At 54.0% G+C, this 15,223-nt stretch overlaps 1 protein-coding gene across 3 annotated transcripts in view; it reads left to right on the top strand.

Annotated features, from left to right (window-relative positions):
* SLC5A10 (solute carrier family 5 member 10) overlaps positions 1 to 15,166 on the top strand; it is a gene marked incomplete at its 5' end in the record, with an annotated part of 66,931 nt that extends 51,765 nt beyond the window's left edge. For 2 of the 3 annotated variants that reach the window (XM_081272542.1, XM_081272543.1), the window contains 6 exons: positions 7,311 to 7,418; positions 9,978 to 10,128; positions 13,050 to 13,218; positions 13,373 to 13,588; positions 14,021 to 14,078; positions 14,169 to 15,166. In XM_081272542.1, the coding sequence (XP_081128668.1) occupies positions 7,311 to 7,418; positions 9,978 to 10,128; positions 13,050 to 13,218; positions 13,373 to 13,588; positions 14,021 to 14,078; positions 14,169 to 14,275 (809 nt within the window). In that variant the 3' untranslated portion in view covers positions 14,276 to 15,166. The remainder of the gene's footprint in view (positions 1 to 7,310; positions 7,419 to 9,977; positions 10,129 to 13,049; positions 13,219 to 13,372; positions 13,589 to 14,020; positions 14,079 to 14,168) is intronic. The other variant, XM_081272544.1, reaches the window with a different exon arrangement.
* Positions 15,167 to 15,223: the final 57 nt, after the last annotated feature.

Genomic DNA, 15,223 nt, shown 5'->3' with positions numbered 1-15,223 from the left:
CCTGACCCTCAGTTATCCTCAGTTTCTCCTTTTGATCTTATCAATGCATGGAGGCCCTGGGGTTCATGAGTGGACCTAGCTCTCTCTCTCTTGGGGCTGAAAGGCCTCAGGCCCTCAGACTCCTGCTCTTACTTGCCCGTCAGGAAGTTGTAAAAACTGAACAGGGAACTCACATGGACCCTTCCTTTACTTCCCCCATAGTAATCTTGCTTCCGCATAGTATCTCAGCCAGAAAACCAATATTGATAGAAACCACAGAGCTCCTTCTAATTTCACCAGTCTTACACATACTGTAGTCCATGTGTGTGCATGCACATGCTCAGCCTGTAAGGTGCCATTTTGTGTAACCATCACCGTTAAGACATAGAACTGTCCCATCACCACCAAGACTTCCCTCATTAGAGGCATGCGTCCACCAACCATTGCCATCCCTAACCCCTGACCACCACTAATCTGTTCTCCATCTCTATGGTTTTGTTTTTCAAGAATGCTGTATAAGTGGAAAATGCAGTATGTATCCTTTGAGGAGTGGGGTTTTCCTTTGTTTGCCACTGGGCATAATTCTCTGGTGATTTATCCAGGGAGTTGTGTGTATTGGTATAGAGGCTTCTTGACTTACTGTGGGGTTAGGTTCTGATAAACCCATGGTAAAAAGGAAACACGGTAAGTTGAATACACCCTGGACACATCTTGCCTCAGAGCATCACAACTTAGCAGCAGAACACTGCACAGTGCCCACCATTTCCCCTTGTGACCAGCAGGCTGAGTAGGAACCACGGTTGGCAATTGCTGTCCAGTATCACAGGAAAAGATGGGGTCACATATTGCTAGCTCTGGAAAAGTTCGAGATCCATGATTTGGCGAACAGTTTCTTTAGCACTCATATCATGTTCTCACCATCACAGTCAAAAACTTTTAAGTCAAACGATAAATTGGAGACCATCTGTAGTTTCCCATGGGCAGGGAGGGGGGTTAACTGGAGACAGAACCCAGGGGTGCTTAACCACTGAGCAACATCCCTAGCCCTTTTACTTTTTTATTTTGAGACAGAGTCTTGCTAAGTTGCTGAGACTGGCCTCAAACTTGGGATCCTTCTGCTTCAGCCTCCCCAGTTGCTAGGATTATAAACATGCACCATTGTGCCCCTCTAGTTTGCTCTTTTTTATTGCTGACTAGTAGTCCATGTATGGAGGCAGTACTCTTAAACTTTTTTTAAAGTCTTATTTTAAATGTCAGGATTTATTTTTACAGCTTTATTGAAGTATAGTGCGTATGTAATTTAATTCACCCATTTACATTATATAGTTGGTGTATTTTGTTATACAAGAAGTTGTAAAAACCATAACCACAATATAATTTTGGAACAACTTTTCATCACTTAAAAAAGAAACTGAGAGGGCTGGGGTTGTAGCTCAGTGGAAGAGTGCTTGCCTAGCCTGTATGAGGCACTGGGTTCGATTCTCAGCATCACATACAAATAAGTAAAATAAAGGTCCATCCATCAACAACTAAAAAATATTAAAAAAAAAGAAAGAAAGAAACTGAAAGGGCTGGGACTGTGGCTCAGTGGCAGAGTGCAACTTGCTTCATGCATATGAGGCACTAGATCCAATCCTCACCACCACATAAAAATGAATGAACAAAATAAAGATATCGTGTCCATGTATAACTAAAAAAATATATATATTTTTTTTTAAAAAAGAAAGAAACTGAGAGCTGGGTGTAGCAGTGCACTCCTGTAGTTCCAGAAGGCTGAGGCAGGAGGATCATAAGTTGGAGGCCAGTCTCAGCAATTTTGCAAGACCCAGTCTCAAAAAAAAAAAAAAAAAAAAAAAGAAGGACTGGGGACATAGCTCAGTGATGAAGCACCCATGGATTCAATCCCCAGTACCCAAAGGAAAAAAGAAACTGAGGATCCATCAGCAGTCACACTGCCCATTCTTGTCCTTTTAAACATTTCAGCTGTTGAGGACATAGTAGCTGTTTCTAGTTTTGAATTCTTACAAATAAAGCTACTGTATATAACAGAAGGTCTTATTTCTTGGGGATAACTGGCCCAGAGTACAATTCCTGGTGGTTGTATAAACACATTGCTCATCTGTTTTCCAGAGTGGCTGCACCACCTTACATTCCCACCAACGGTGCACAAATGATCCAATTCCTCCTCATCCTTGCCAGAGCCTGGTGTTACCACTTCCCCCCCCACATACTGGGTATTGAATTCAGGGGCATTCTACCACTCAGCTCCCTCCCCAGCCCTTGTTGAGTTTAGTTTGAGACCAGACCTCACTAGGTGGCCGAGGCCGGCCTTGAATCTGCAATCCTCCTGAAGGCTTCTCCTTGGGATCCTTCGGTCCCTGAGTCTCTGAGATGACAGTCTTGAGCCACTGTGCCTGGGTCCTGACCCTCTCCCTGCAGTTTGAGTTCGCACTTTCCTAAGGGTTGTTGTTGAACTTCTAGGTCTCATTTGTCGTCCACATGCCCTCTGACAAAATGTCTCTTTGTGTCCTTTGCCCATCTTCTAATGGACCATTTCTTTTACTGAAGAGGGCTGTTTTGTTTACAGAGAAGTTTCAAATTTTAATGAGTTTCCATGTGTCAATTTTTCCTTTTATGGATCATGCTTTGGTGTCACATCCAAGAACTCAGCCTAGCTTTAGGTCCTCAAGATTTTCTCCCATTGTTCCAAATTGGATCCTTGTTAACATTCTGCATTTAATTCGGCGATAAATTTTGAGCTCGTTTTTTGTAGATGGTATGGAATTTAGGTTACGTCTGGGAAATATAGGTAGCCCCCAAAAAGTTTTCATAGAGCAAGATTTAGTCTCAGAGACCTTAAATAATCACTCAGGATCACATGAGAAGAGGCTGGGAGAGCTGGTCTTGGGTTGGGGTCTGTTTGTCTTTCTCCTGCTACCTGCTGCTCACCGGTATCTGGCCTGGCTTCCAGGCCTGAACCAGGCATAAGGAGCACCTTGACTCCCACTCAAGGTGGTATGTCCAGTAGCCTCCTTGGAAGAGAATCATGCAGTCAGTCAACAAACACTAGCACAAGTTACCACTTTTTGCCATGTGCCGGATACTCCTGGGACCCAGGCTTCTTCCAGGATATCCATAATCATGACGTGATACAGAGGCAGGACACACAGAGGTTACAAAGTTATTGATGCTATGGAGGATGGCTTCCCCCAAACCTGGGAAGCCCAGACATCTCTGAGTTGACAGGAATTAGTATTGGGCTTATGAAGGAGGGAAAAGTTAAAAACAAACCCAGTGACTCAGAGGTGTCCAAGAGAGCCTGGGGCGCTCTCGAGAAGTTTGGGTGGAATTGGGTGGGGGCAAGGGTAATGAGGAGGGCAGGGGGCCTTGACTGACACATTGGGAGCCTGGAGATCCCCTGGCTGGGTCCTGGGAGCCACAGATGGTTGGGAGCAGAGAGGGGCACAGGGAGACTGGTGGGTTTAGAAGAGGGGTGCATTCGAAGGGGCAGCGAGAATATGGCCCAGTTTACTCAATAACTGAGCTGGACTCAGCCTTGGCCATGGGGAATAAGGGTGTTGGGGACAAGGAGAGGTGAAATTCCAGGGCTCTGGTGTGGGTCCTGGCAAAGCCAGCTGCCATCGCTAGACCAGAGCCTGCCAGGGAGCTCCCAGGCGTGCAGGAGAAAGCCTGCAGGCCCAGCTCCCCAACTCTCTGTGGCCCCAGGCTGCTCGCCCCGAGCTAGCATGCTGGGGGACTGTGTTTAAATGGCGACCTGCTGCTGCCACAGTCATAAAGCTGTTTGTGTTCAGCACAGACACTTGGTCCAACCTGTAATGCCCAGAGGCAGTACCCGTGCCAGGAGCCTAAAATGGGCTGAATAAACTTGGGAAGAATCTCCTGACTCTGGCTTTCTGAGCCATTATGTGGCTATGATGCTTCACCCGTCCCTCCCAGGAGGGCTGGGTACTCCAGTGCCCAAGCCAGCCGGTCCAGGCCCAGAGTTTCTCAGTAGGGGCTCCTGTCTACTCTCTGAATCCTGGACCTCTGTGGCCTCAGTGGCCTGCCAAGGGTCTTGGATCTGAGATCGGGCAATTCTGCCCTTTCTGATCCTACAACATTTGTGAGGGTAAAGATGGTGGGATAGGAAGCTGGATCAAGTCGCTCTTGAACTCCTTCATAACTCTTTCTAGGATCCTTTCTCCCTTTCCTCCTTCCCCCCCCCCCCACCATGCATTCACTTACTCATTCATTCATTCAACAGTTGTTCATCAACTGTCTCCTCCGGGCCCAGCCCTGGGCTGGGTGATACTGGAACCGGGAGATGATTCAAACCCAGTGTCTGCCCTTGGCGAGCTCTAGGTCTGGTGGGGGAGTAGAATATGTAAACAAACACCAGTGATTCAGACCTTGGTCTTAGAAGCCCCAAGGAAGAACCTACCCCTGCCTGGGGTGCTGGGGGGGGGGGTTGCTGAGGGGTTGCCAGGGCAGGCCTCAGAGGACAAGACCTTTGCAAAGGGCCACGAAGCAAGAGGTAAACAAGGGTGGCGGTGGGTGTTCAAAAGAGGGTGCTGCCCTGGGAGGCGGATGGCGTCTACAGAAGCCTGGAGGCGTCCAAGTGCTGGGCGTGTTTGAGAAAATACAAGGCAGGTCAGGGTGGCAGGTGCACAGGTGCTGGGGTGTCAGGACAGAGGTTCTGAGACCTATTTTCAAAGGCCTTGAATGTCCTAGAAAGGACTGTTGTTGTTTTTTTCCCCCAGAATGTCCTGGGCTCCAAGGGTTGGGGGTCGGAGGGAGGTTCCTGAGAAGTCAGTTGTGTCCTGAGAGCTTTGATTCTGGAAAGGAGCCAGGAGACAATGGAGCCGGGGCAGTTGCAGAGGGAAGTGGGCAGGGCAGGCCCCAGAGGTGTGGGAGGGTAAGCCAAGGTGTGGGACTGGTGGGAGAGAGAGGAGTTCAGGAAGCCCAGATATCTGGTCCTGCAGAGCACAGGAGATCCAAGACTGCCCAGAGGGGACACACAGGGGGCCACAGCTCTGCAACCACTGCCCCAAGAGTCTGAATGCAGGGCCAGGAACTCCGCTCAGCACCTTGCTAGGAATACCTGGATTTCAGGTCCTGTCCAAGTCTCGGGTGAGCCTTAAATTCATGAATTCACCCATCCATTCAACGGCTGGCCACTGTGCACGGTCCCCACCTCGCCAGGCTCATCCACCCAAGGAAAGAGACACAAGCCCAATAAACATGTCCAAGACATCCCACGGGTGACAAGAGATGAGGGAAAGCCATGAGGAATGAGAGGACCAAAGGGAGAGCAGGATGGGTTTATTTAGATGGAGCAGGGGATTTTTTTTTTAAATTTGATCTTTCCCCATATTTTTTGATAATGCATTAGAGTTGTACGTGATGGTGGACTTTGTTGTCACATATTTGTGCACGCACACAACATGACAATATAATTCGGCCAATAACATTCCCCAGTATTTCTCTTTCCCCTTCCTCTGCACCACTGATCTTCCTTTGATTTTTATGGCATTCCGCCCCCACCCCCACATACACACACTTTTCTTTTCCTTTTTTGGAAGAGGGGACTTCTGAGGACAGCTTGGAGTAAGTGAGGGTATCAGTGTTGGGGTGAGGCTTTGGGGAAAATGTGCACAGGCCTCAGGTGGGTGTGGGGCTGGGAAGTAGGAGCAGAAGGGGAGGCCTATGGGTCCTGAACCCTGGGGCCAAGGGAGAGAAGATAGATGTAAACCAGAGGGTCAGGTGGTTCTGATGTCAGAGGGACAGAAGGGCTGATCATGTTGGAGTTGGCACAGCAGCAGGAAGTGGCCTGGCCTGCAGCCTGATCCCCACAGTAGGGGACAGGGGAATGGACAAGCTTTGGCCCTACACCTTACAACAGGAAAGGTCAAGCAGGCAGGCCGTGTGGACCCCTGAACTTTCACCATGGTCCTGCTCGGGCTGGGCTAGCTGCAGAGGAGTGACTTACACATCCAAGCAAGCAGCTCCAAGCTGTCCTCCCAAGTCCCCTCCTCCAGTATATTGCTGACTGAACACAAAAACCAGGGTAGCTGGGTGCCAAGGCACATGCCTATAATCCTAGCGGCTCAGGAGGCTGAGGCAGGAGGATCATAGGTTCAAGGCCAGCCTCAGCAACCTAGCCAGGCCCTAAGCAATTGAGCAAGATCCTGCCTCAAAATAAAAATTTTAAAAAATAGGGGCTGGGGTGGTGGCTCAGCGGTAGAGCACCCGCCTAGCATGTGCGAGGCACTGTGTTCCATCCTCAGCAACACATAAAAATAAATAAATAAATAGAATAAAGGTTAACAAAAATTTAAAACATAAATAAAAAATAAAAAAGGGCTGGGCATGTGACTCAGTGGGTTCAATCCCTAGTATCCCAAGAAAAACCAGGGGCAGGTAAGGAGCTGGGCAGGACCCTGCCACAGGCAAGTCCCCTACCGCAGGCCTCAATTTCCCCCTTTATGGAAAAGACTGGGGGCAGGTGGAGGGGACAGGGAAGACCAGCAGCCCAATAAGCTCTGGAGGCTGGCTGCTCATGCTGGCACGGCCACAGGCAAGCCCCCTGGCCTGGGGGTGGGGAGTAGAGGTAAGTGGAAGAAGGGCAAGGGGCAAGGATGTCAAGAGCCAGGAGGGTCCCCAATGCCATCCCTCCCCAGGACTCATCAAGCAATAAGTAGTCAGGGGTGGTGACAGAGCAGGTCTGAGCCAAACTGCGACCCTGGCCTGGTCTCTCCTGAAAGGAAAGTGACTACAACACTCGGAGCGACCAAAAGATCTTTATTGCAGCAGTGCAACAAAGAGAAAAGAAGGAAGGAAAGAGAGAAAGAGAGAGAGAGAGAGAAGAGAAGAGATGAACAGGGAGAGAGCAAGAGCAAGAGAGAGACAGAGCGCGCGCGCAAGAAAGATAAAGAGAGCGAGAGCGAGAGCGAGAGAGAGAGCGAGAGCGAGAGAGAGAGAGAGAGAGAGAGAGAGAGAGAGAGAAAGGGCAAGAGAGAGAGGGGCCTGGCAGGAGGGAGTTTTTATAGCCCAAATCTAATGGGGCCTCTGGGTCTGCAAGCTGCCTTGTTGGCCCAAGGGGGGTTGAGTGCTCAGCCTTGAGCGGGACTTGACACAAACAGGTGATAAAGGACCAGATAGAGGGGGGTTTGAGTGTGTGGGCTATCTTGGAGCCAGCATCTGTTCAGCCTGCCCTGCAGACAACACAGTTCAGCCTGCTCTGCACCCAACATCTCCCACCCCAGGTGTCCATGTCTGAGAGAAGGGATGGTGTATCGCAGACATGGGCACCGAATATCTGTGTCCTGCAGATGACGTTGGCTGCGTGGTGCCGTCCGAGTGCCTGCGGGCCTGTGGGGTTGAGATCGGCTGCTCCAACATTGCCTATCCCAAGCTGGTCATGGAGCTGATGCCCATAGGTGAGGCTGGGTGGGTTGGGGGTTCTGGAGTGGGGATGGAACCTCAGGCCCCATGAGGGCGAAGGGCGCTGGGGGGGATGGAGGTCACCCTGGATTCAGTGTGACTTTGTGTGACATCCAATTGGGAGGTCCTTCTTCTAGAGAGAAGTAACCATGAACCAAAACGTTGGTATCTGGGTGTCAGGCCTGTCCACGCTTCCCATGGGGTGAACTCACTTCCTCTTCTAGACCCCCTCAGTACCATTAGTAGCAGCGCCATTTTAAAGATGGAGAAATTCTTGCCAAAGTGGCACACGCCTGTAATCTCAGTGGCTTGGGAGGCTGAGGCAGAAGGATCAAAAGTTCCGAACAGCCTCAGTAATTTAGCGAGGCCCTAAGCAACTTAGGGAAATCCTATCTCAAAAAAAAGAGCTGGGTGTAGCTGATTTAGTTGGTTGAGCACACCTGGGTTCAATCACAAGTACGACTGAATAAATAATGATAAATTGAGATCCATAGAGGTGCAGTGACCCTACAAGGTCACATGGCAAGTAGGCCACCAGCCTAGAATTTGAACCTGGTTCATCTTCCCTTAGAGCTAGTCCTCTGACCCATACTGTACTCTCTCTCTCTCTTATGTTCTGATACCAAGCTCTTTTACCAACCCATATAATACTAGTTACTGGCTACATTTTACACATGGGGAAACTGAGGCACGGAGAGTGGTAAGTGACTTCTTGGAGGTTACAGAGTAACTGAGACACAAATCCAGGTCCTCTGCTTTTTTGCTAAGATTAGAAATTCAGGCTCCCCAGTCCCTCTGTATCTGCAAGCATGAACTCCATCCTCTGCCTCCCCCAGGATCCTGCAGGCCCCTGGGTAGAAACATGGGCAGGTCTGGCTGTTTCCACATTTCTCCGGGTGGCAGCAACCCTGCTGGTCCGATGTGGAGTACTGAGTTCCTTGTCATTGGAAGTGTGCAAGCCAAAGCCACTGAGCAATGGCTGTGTGAGGTTCCAGCTGAAGCAAAGAGGAGAGTCAGCTTTCTGAGTGGCCCGAGCCTCTCCTCTGGATGATCAGGTTCTCGGCTCCTGCCTCCAGAGGCTTCCTGGTCTTCCAGTCAGGCCCACCCCTGCTCCCTCCCTTCCTCCAGCAGAGTCCAGGCCCAGGGGACAGCAATGCACAGGCCTGGGAACAGATAGTGGCCCTGCTACTTGCTGGCTGAAATATTTAGGGCATGCCACTTGCCTGCTTGGAGACTCCGTGTCCTCATTTGTAAATTGCAGATAATGACATCTACCCACCCCTCAGCGTTGTTGCTGGGATTAAACATAATAACCCAGGGAAGCTGCCCGGCATAAGACCTGTGGCCACTCTGTGGGTTCCCACCTCTGGGCTTCACCTGCCCCATCCATTCAGGGGAGGGGGACCCACTAAGTCCCTCGTGCAACACTCAACACTCCTCTCTAGTCCTTGAGCTCTCTGAGAAGTGGAATAAGTCCCAAGGGGTCCCTGGTCAGGCCCATCTTTGGGCAAGAGGTAGAATTGCAGGAGTTTTTGGAGACAGACCTGGAGCAAAGCCCTGAGGTGGAGGGGGATGGAAGAGCAGCCTGAAGCCACACAGCAACTGAGTTCACAGTCAAGCGCCTCTTCCTCTCCTTAAGGCCTCCCCGATCCTCAGGCTTTCTTGAGCCTCTTACTCCCAGAAGCCTTTGCCAGAAGGCCTCCCTGGCTTTGCTAGGGAACTTCTTCACCCCTTGCCTGACAATAATAGCATGTCTTTCTCCTGCTTCTGGGAATCTTCCTCTGTTTCCCACAGAGCCAACCAGAGGGGACTCACCATGCCTGCTGGGGCCTGCCACACACACACACACACACACACACACACACACACACACACACAGGAAGTGGCGGGAAATTCCAGAGCCTGGGCCACTGTGCATGGGGATGAGGCATGGGCCCTGCCCAGGGTGTGACCTCCCAACCAAGGATCCCACCCCAAGCCTTCTTCACCACCCCCACCCCGCCCCCAGGTTCTGCCTCTGGCCCCGCTGTGAATCCCTGGGCGACTCTGTTCCCTTCCCTGAGCTTCCATTTCCTCATCTGTCCAACGGGGCTAATGATCTTGCCCTGGGATGAAGTCATGGGTGTGAAAGTGCCTCGTCAGCTCACAGACTGCAGAAACGAGAGGCTGGTAATAACACCCACAGTCGGGGAGTATGCAGTCAGGGCCTGAGTGGCCAGCAAGCTGCGAGCTCAGGCAGTGAGTGCAGAAGTCCTTCTAGCTCAGCATTGGTTGGCCTCCCCCGGGGCCTCCTATTTTGGGGGTCTCATGGTGTGGACCCCACAACACCAGCGGGGCATGACCACTTATTTGGCTTTCCTTTGAGCCAGCCTCTCTGGCCCCACTATTCCTATGCACCCCTCTGGCTCCATTGTTCCTGTCCCTCCAGTGAAGAGAGAGGGTCCTGGGGATGCCAAGGAGTTCCACAGCAAACCCCAGGGCACAGGCAGGAGGGCCTCTGAGGACCAGGGCCAGGGCCAGGCGGGGTCCCAGTGAGTCTCCATCCCCGTGTCCAGGTCTGCGAGGGCTGATGATTGCAGTGATGATGGCCGCCCTCATGTCATCGCTGACCTCCATCTTCAACAGCAGCAGCACTCTCTTCACCATGGACATCTGGAAGCGGCTGCGGCCCTGGGCTAGCGAGCGGGAGCTGCTGCTGGTGGGACGGTACGGGTGGTGGGTGCCAGGGAGCCAGGAGACAGCCGAATCGTGCAGCCATATGACCAGCTCACGAGCCACACCCCCCCCCCCCAGAGGAGGACTTTGAGGGATGTGTAGGAGTTTGCCTGGTGGAGGAAAGAGAAGGCTGGGAGGGAGGGGAGAAAAGAGGAGGATGTCATTCCATCCCACGTCCCATGTTGCTCTTCTGTCCAGCCCCTCAGGGTCACAGCTCTCACCCGGGATGCACCTCTCACCCTATCTGCTGGGGTGAACCACCTCCCCCAACCATACTGGAGAGCTCTCTGTCTCCCCCAAAATATGGGCCCCTACCCCTCCTGATGGTTTTTAGCTGCCTCAAAGAGGGTCCCTGATCTAGCACTCAGGATGCCCATACTCAAGCCACAGGGGTCCCCTGGCCTCCATACCCCAGCCCCACTGAGCTCCGACCATTTCCACTAGCCTCTCCTCCTTCACCTCCGCGACTCAGCCTGATCTTTCTAGATTCAGCCCGAGTACCCCCTCCTCCACGGAGCCCACTCTGATATCCCCATCCAAGGAAGGAGCCCTCTTCCCATCCCCGCAGATTCTTCCCACAGCACATGGGGTCTTTCTAAGACCAAATGATCTTCCCAGACCTCCTCCCCGTGGGGGCGTTGGGTGTTCTGTGAGGGACAGGCTCAGTGTCTGGCCCATCCCCATATCCCCAGGCCCCGCTGGGTCCTGGGAAATCCTGTAGGGAGGTGCTTGGTCTTGGGCTAGGTGTCTCAGGGTGCACGCCTGCCTGTCTGGACCCTCTCCACCCCTCTGGCCCCATTGTCCCTGTCCCCCAAGCCTGCGAACCCGACCTGCTAGCGGGGGTGGGTGGGCATCCTGGGGGCACTACCCTTGTCAACAGAGCAGCCTCCATCCAGGAGCTCAGGGTGCCTGTCCCTGGGTGGGACCTTCCCCAGAGCTTCAGGCGGTTGTCCCAGTGAGGCAAAACGGGCGGGCTTCTGTCTGGAGGGCCTGCCGGGACCTGTCAGCCGGAGGGCGAGTGCGAGCGCGCTCCTCTGCAGACAGGCGGACTCTGTTCTCCCTGGTGCAGGGTCCTCCGTGTCCCTTCATCCTGGGCACCAGCCCCCTGCCTGCCTCTCCCGCTCTGGGTCCCCTGTTCCTCATGTGGTTCCTCAGCGGCTATGTGGCCCAGGATGGTCCTGTCCCTGCTGAGCCTGAAGCCAGAGTCCCAACCTGGTCCCTGCTTGTGTCGCCTCACTCCCTCCAACCATGCCCTGGGCCTTCCTTCCCATCTCTTCCTGCCCCCCACAGAACCTCCGTTCTTCCCCTTCCCTCCCCTGCCCTCCCCTTCTGTCCCCCCTTCCTGGGATCCTGTGTCCAGCTGGGCACGGTGGAGGACTCCGAGAGCTCAGCTCCCACCCCCTGCCTTGAAGACCTTCCCTGTGACGGAGGCAGCATCCCCCAGGGGGTGTGATGGAGGGACCCGTTCCTCCTGACGATGGGATGGGTAGGGAGAGGAATCCCGTGTGGAGCCCAGGAGGGTTTACTAAGGAGAAGTGGGAGACAGGCCTTCCAGCCTCTGGGTTTGGGGGTCCCGCTGGCTGATGCTGGTGGCTGAAGCAGAAAAAAAATTCTGGAGGGCAAGAGAAAGGGGAGGGCCCAGGCCCAGCCCGTTGGCTGCAGAGCCTTGTGTGAGGGGGTGGGGCGGCCGTGTTAATGGATAGCACCTGCCGCTGCCAGGGTAAGGGTTAATTAGCCTTAATCGAGATGGCACCTCCTTCCTCCGCCCTCTCCCTCAGGCTTAGAAGGGGAAAAAGGAAGTCAGGCAGGTAGGCCAACAGCCACAGAGAAGCAGCATCCCGGCTGCCCACACAGCCCCTGACACCCTGCTGTCCTGCTGGGGGATCCAACAGGTCCCACCACCTCCCACCTTGTGTGCCGACTGGCTCAGGACGTAGGGTTGAGGGGTGACTCAGCCAGGAAGGAGCAGGTGGGACGCAGCGCCTCTGCTTGTCTCCTTAGCGGGTCCCACACCCCTTCCAGGCTCTGGGCACGCCTCTCCTGGAAGCCCTCCTGGATCACTGCTTCTGCTGGGTTGCTGGGTTGGTTGTTTTCTCTGCTGGTCTGAGCACCGGGCCAAAGCCAGGCACCGTTCCCTGCCGAGTCAGGACTCCTGGTGAGGTGCTGTGCTCCCAAGTGTTTTGTCCAGGGAAGAAATGAAGCCTGGCAGTGGAGGGGTGCTTGGACGAACAGGGAGACTGGCTGCTACCAGGGAGGGGACAGGGCTCCCACGGGCCAGTCAAAAAGACTTAAGCTTCAAATCTGAGGAGTCCAGGCTCCAGCCCCAGCCTCAGCCCAGGCCGCCTGGCTTCAACCCTTACGTTCCTAGGATGGAAGTTGTCCTACAATGGGTGGGGGTCTGCCGCATAGAGCTGCAGGGGGTGAGGAATATGCTGGAAGGCAGGGCTTCTGCAAAGGCCAGGCAGCTGGAGAGAACATGCTGTGTTCAGGAACCACCATGAGGTCAGTCTGGCCCCATGGTGAGGGGAGCAGCTCATTCCTGCAGTCCTCAAATATTATATAATATAAGAGAAGGGCCTCCTGCCCTCCTGGAGCTTCCAGTCGGGACACAAGGGGTTACCCAGGTTGATGTGCACATGAAGGTGGAACAGGTGGCTTGTGGGAGTCCTCCAGCTGACTTAGCAGAGACCCCCAGGGGAAGGAGGAGGCAGCACTGAGACCCAGGGACTGGACCTACAGGTGCAGGAAACCCTAGAAGGGTGGGGAACAGGGGCCGAACAAACCCTGTTCCTGGTAGAACAGGCCAGCGGCCAGGAGCTGGGCCTCAAGGCACAGATGGAAGAGTCTTAGTGACCAGGGGCAGATGGAGGGACTAAGGAAGGGTATCCAGAGCCACCTGTTGCTGCCCGCAGGCTGGTCATCGTGGTGCTAATCGGTGTGAGCGTGGCCTGGATTCCCATCCTTCAGGGTTCCAACAGCGGGCAGCTCTTCATCTACATGCAGTCTGTGACCAGCTCTCTGGCCCCCCCAGTGACTGCAGTCTTCATCCTGGGCATCTTCTGGCCACGTGCCAATGAGCAGGTGGGTGGGAAGGACAGGATGCAGGCTCAGCCAGTTAGAGGCCTCCCGCCCGCCTGCAGATAGGCTAGAGTCCCTTCAGATCTTTGCTGGCTGCCTGGGGCAGGAGGTGAGGGGTTTGGTCTTCCTCCCACAAGCCCTGCCTCCCTCTCCCCAGGGGGCCTTCTGGGGCCTGATGGCAGGGCTGGTGCTGGGTGCTTTGAGACTGGTGCTAGAATTCCTGCACCCAGTGCCCCCCTGTGGTGACCCCGACACGCGGCCAGCCATCCTCAGCAGCATCCACTACCTGCACTTCGCCATTGCCCTGTTTGTGCTCACGAGTGCTGTCGTGGCAGCCGGAAGCCTATTGACCTCACCCCCGCAGACTGTTCAGGTGAGCCTGCCTTGACCCCTGAGCCCCACAGGTCATCCCTGACCTTATGCCTAACAATTTCTGACTCTGGTCCCATTCCGATCCCTGATCCTCACTGACTCGAGAATTTTCTAGCCTTTGATCCCTACCCCTGGATGGCCCTGACCTCTGTGCCTTTTATGGGGGGTAGGGGGACACTTGGAGGGGCGTTTAACTACTAAGCACATCCCCAGCCCTTTTTATTATTTTTTTTTATTTGAGACAGGGCCTCACTAAGTTGCTGAGGCTGGCTTTGAATTTGCCATCTTCCTGCTCCTAGCTTCCTGAGCCACTGCACCCTGCTCCGCTGTGGCCTTTTTGAACTTGACTTTCATCTTTCTGTCTCTGACTCCTGGCCGGCGTGGGGCTTGTCCTTGTCCTTGCCACACCCCCACCCCCACTCATTCCTTGCAGATTGAGAATCTTACCTGGTGGACCCTGGCTCGGGATCTGTCCCTGGCAGCCAAAGCAGGTAAATGGGTGACCCTCAGCACCAAATCGAGAGGCCTGGTGCCTGAGGAAGCCTTGTGTGGCTCACCTGTCCCTCCGTAAACCCCTCCAGGTGACAGCCAACCACACCGGAAACGAACCTTTTGGGCCCGTGTGTGTGGCTTCAACGCCATCCTGCTCATGTGCGTCAACATCTTCTTTTATGCCTATTTTGCCTGATGATGTCACCCTAGGTAGGAAGGGGGGGGCCCAGAGTCCTCAGGGCCACCCCCTCTCAAAGTGAACACTGACCCCAGGGCCTCCCCTCGTGGCCACCCTGTGCGCCAGGGCTCAGTGACTCTCTGGGGCTAGCAAAGTAGGTGCCCTGAAAAATCAGGGGCATAAAAGAACATGATATTTCAAAAACAGCACCAAAATAGTCATAATTGGAAAGGAAATGAGATTTCTGGCGGACATTCTTATATTGGTTTCATGGTCTTTATTTTGAATACACAGGTCCAGGTCAGGAGCAGTGGGGTTTGCTAGGGTCTTGGGCTTGCAGGGTCTTGGGCCAGCCCTGGAGGGAGGGAGAACCTTACCTGCCTACAACATGGGGGCACCCCTCCCCAGGGGACCACAGCTGCCTCAGGGCTCCTCCCTCCGCTTGCTTCCAGGGAATGGAAGGAACCTCCTCTCTCCCTCCCCTGCTCATGGTGCCTCCGTCAGCCTGGGATTCAGGGCCTTCCGAAGTCCCACTTCAATTTTCCTGCTCCCAAAGGTGCCCGGGCTCTGGACAGGCTCTGCTTGGGGGCTGCCCATTCCATCTTCACTCAGGCTGGCCCCTACCTAGGCTGCCTGACAACTCTGGTCCTGTAGGGCATCAAAAAAAACCCCCAACATCCCATCTGGCCTGCAGGTTGCCCTGCCTTCCCAGAGTGCCAGGGGCCCTGGTCCAGGCAGAACCTGCCCAAGCATAATCCCGTGCAGTCCAGGTGTCCCATGTGGCTGGGCCCAGGGCCTGGCTCTTCAGAGCTAGTCTGTGTGCACAAGGCCAACTGAAGAGGACCTACTTCTTTTCTTTTACCTCCTCCAGCTTCTTCCCGTGTCCTCAGGTCCTCTCGCACCACCCCAAAGCATCTTTGGGGGCTGGATGCCCCCAGGTGGAGCCCAGAGTCATGGGGCTGCAGA

Source organism: Spermophilus citellus (assembly GCF_964194105.1).
Source record: "Spermophilus citellus genome assembly, chromosome: 17".
NCBI classification, from domain to species: domain Eukaryota; kingdom Metazoa; phylum Chordata; class Mammalia; order Rodentia; family Sciuridae; genus Spermophilus; species Spermophilus citellus.
The sequence above is the reverse complement of the archived record's forward strand: the minus strand, read 5'-3'. Positions and strand labels throughout refer to the sequence as shown.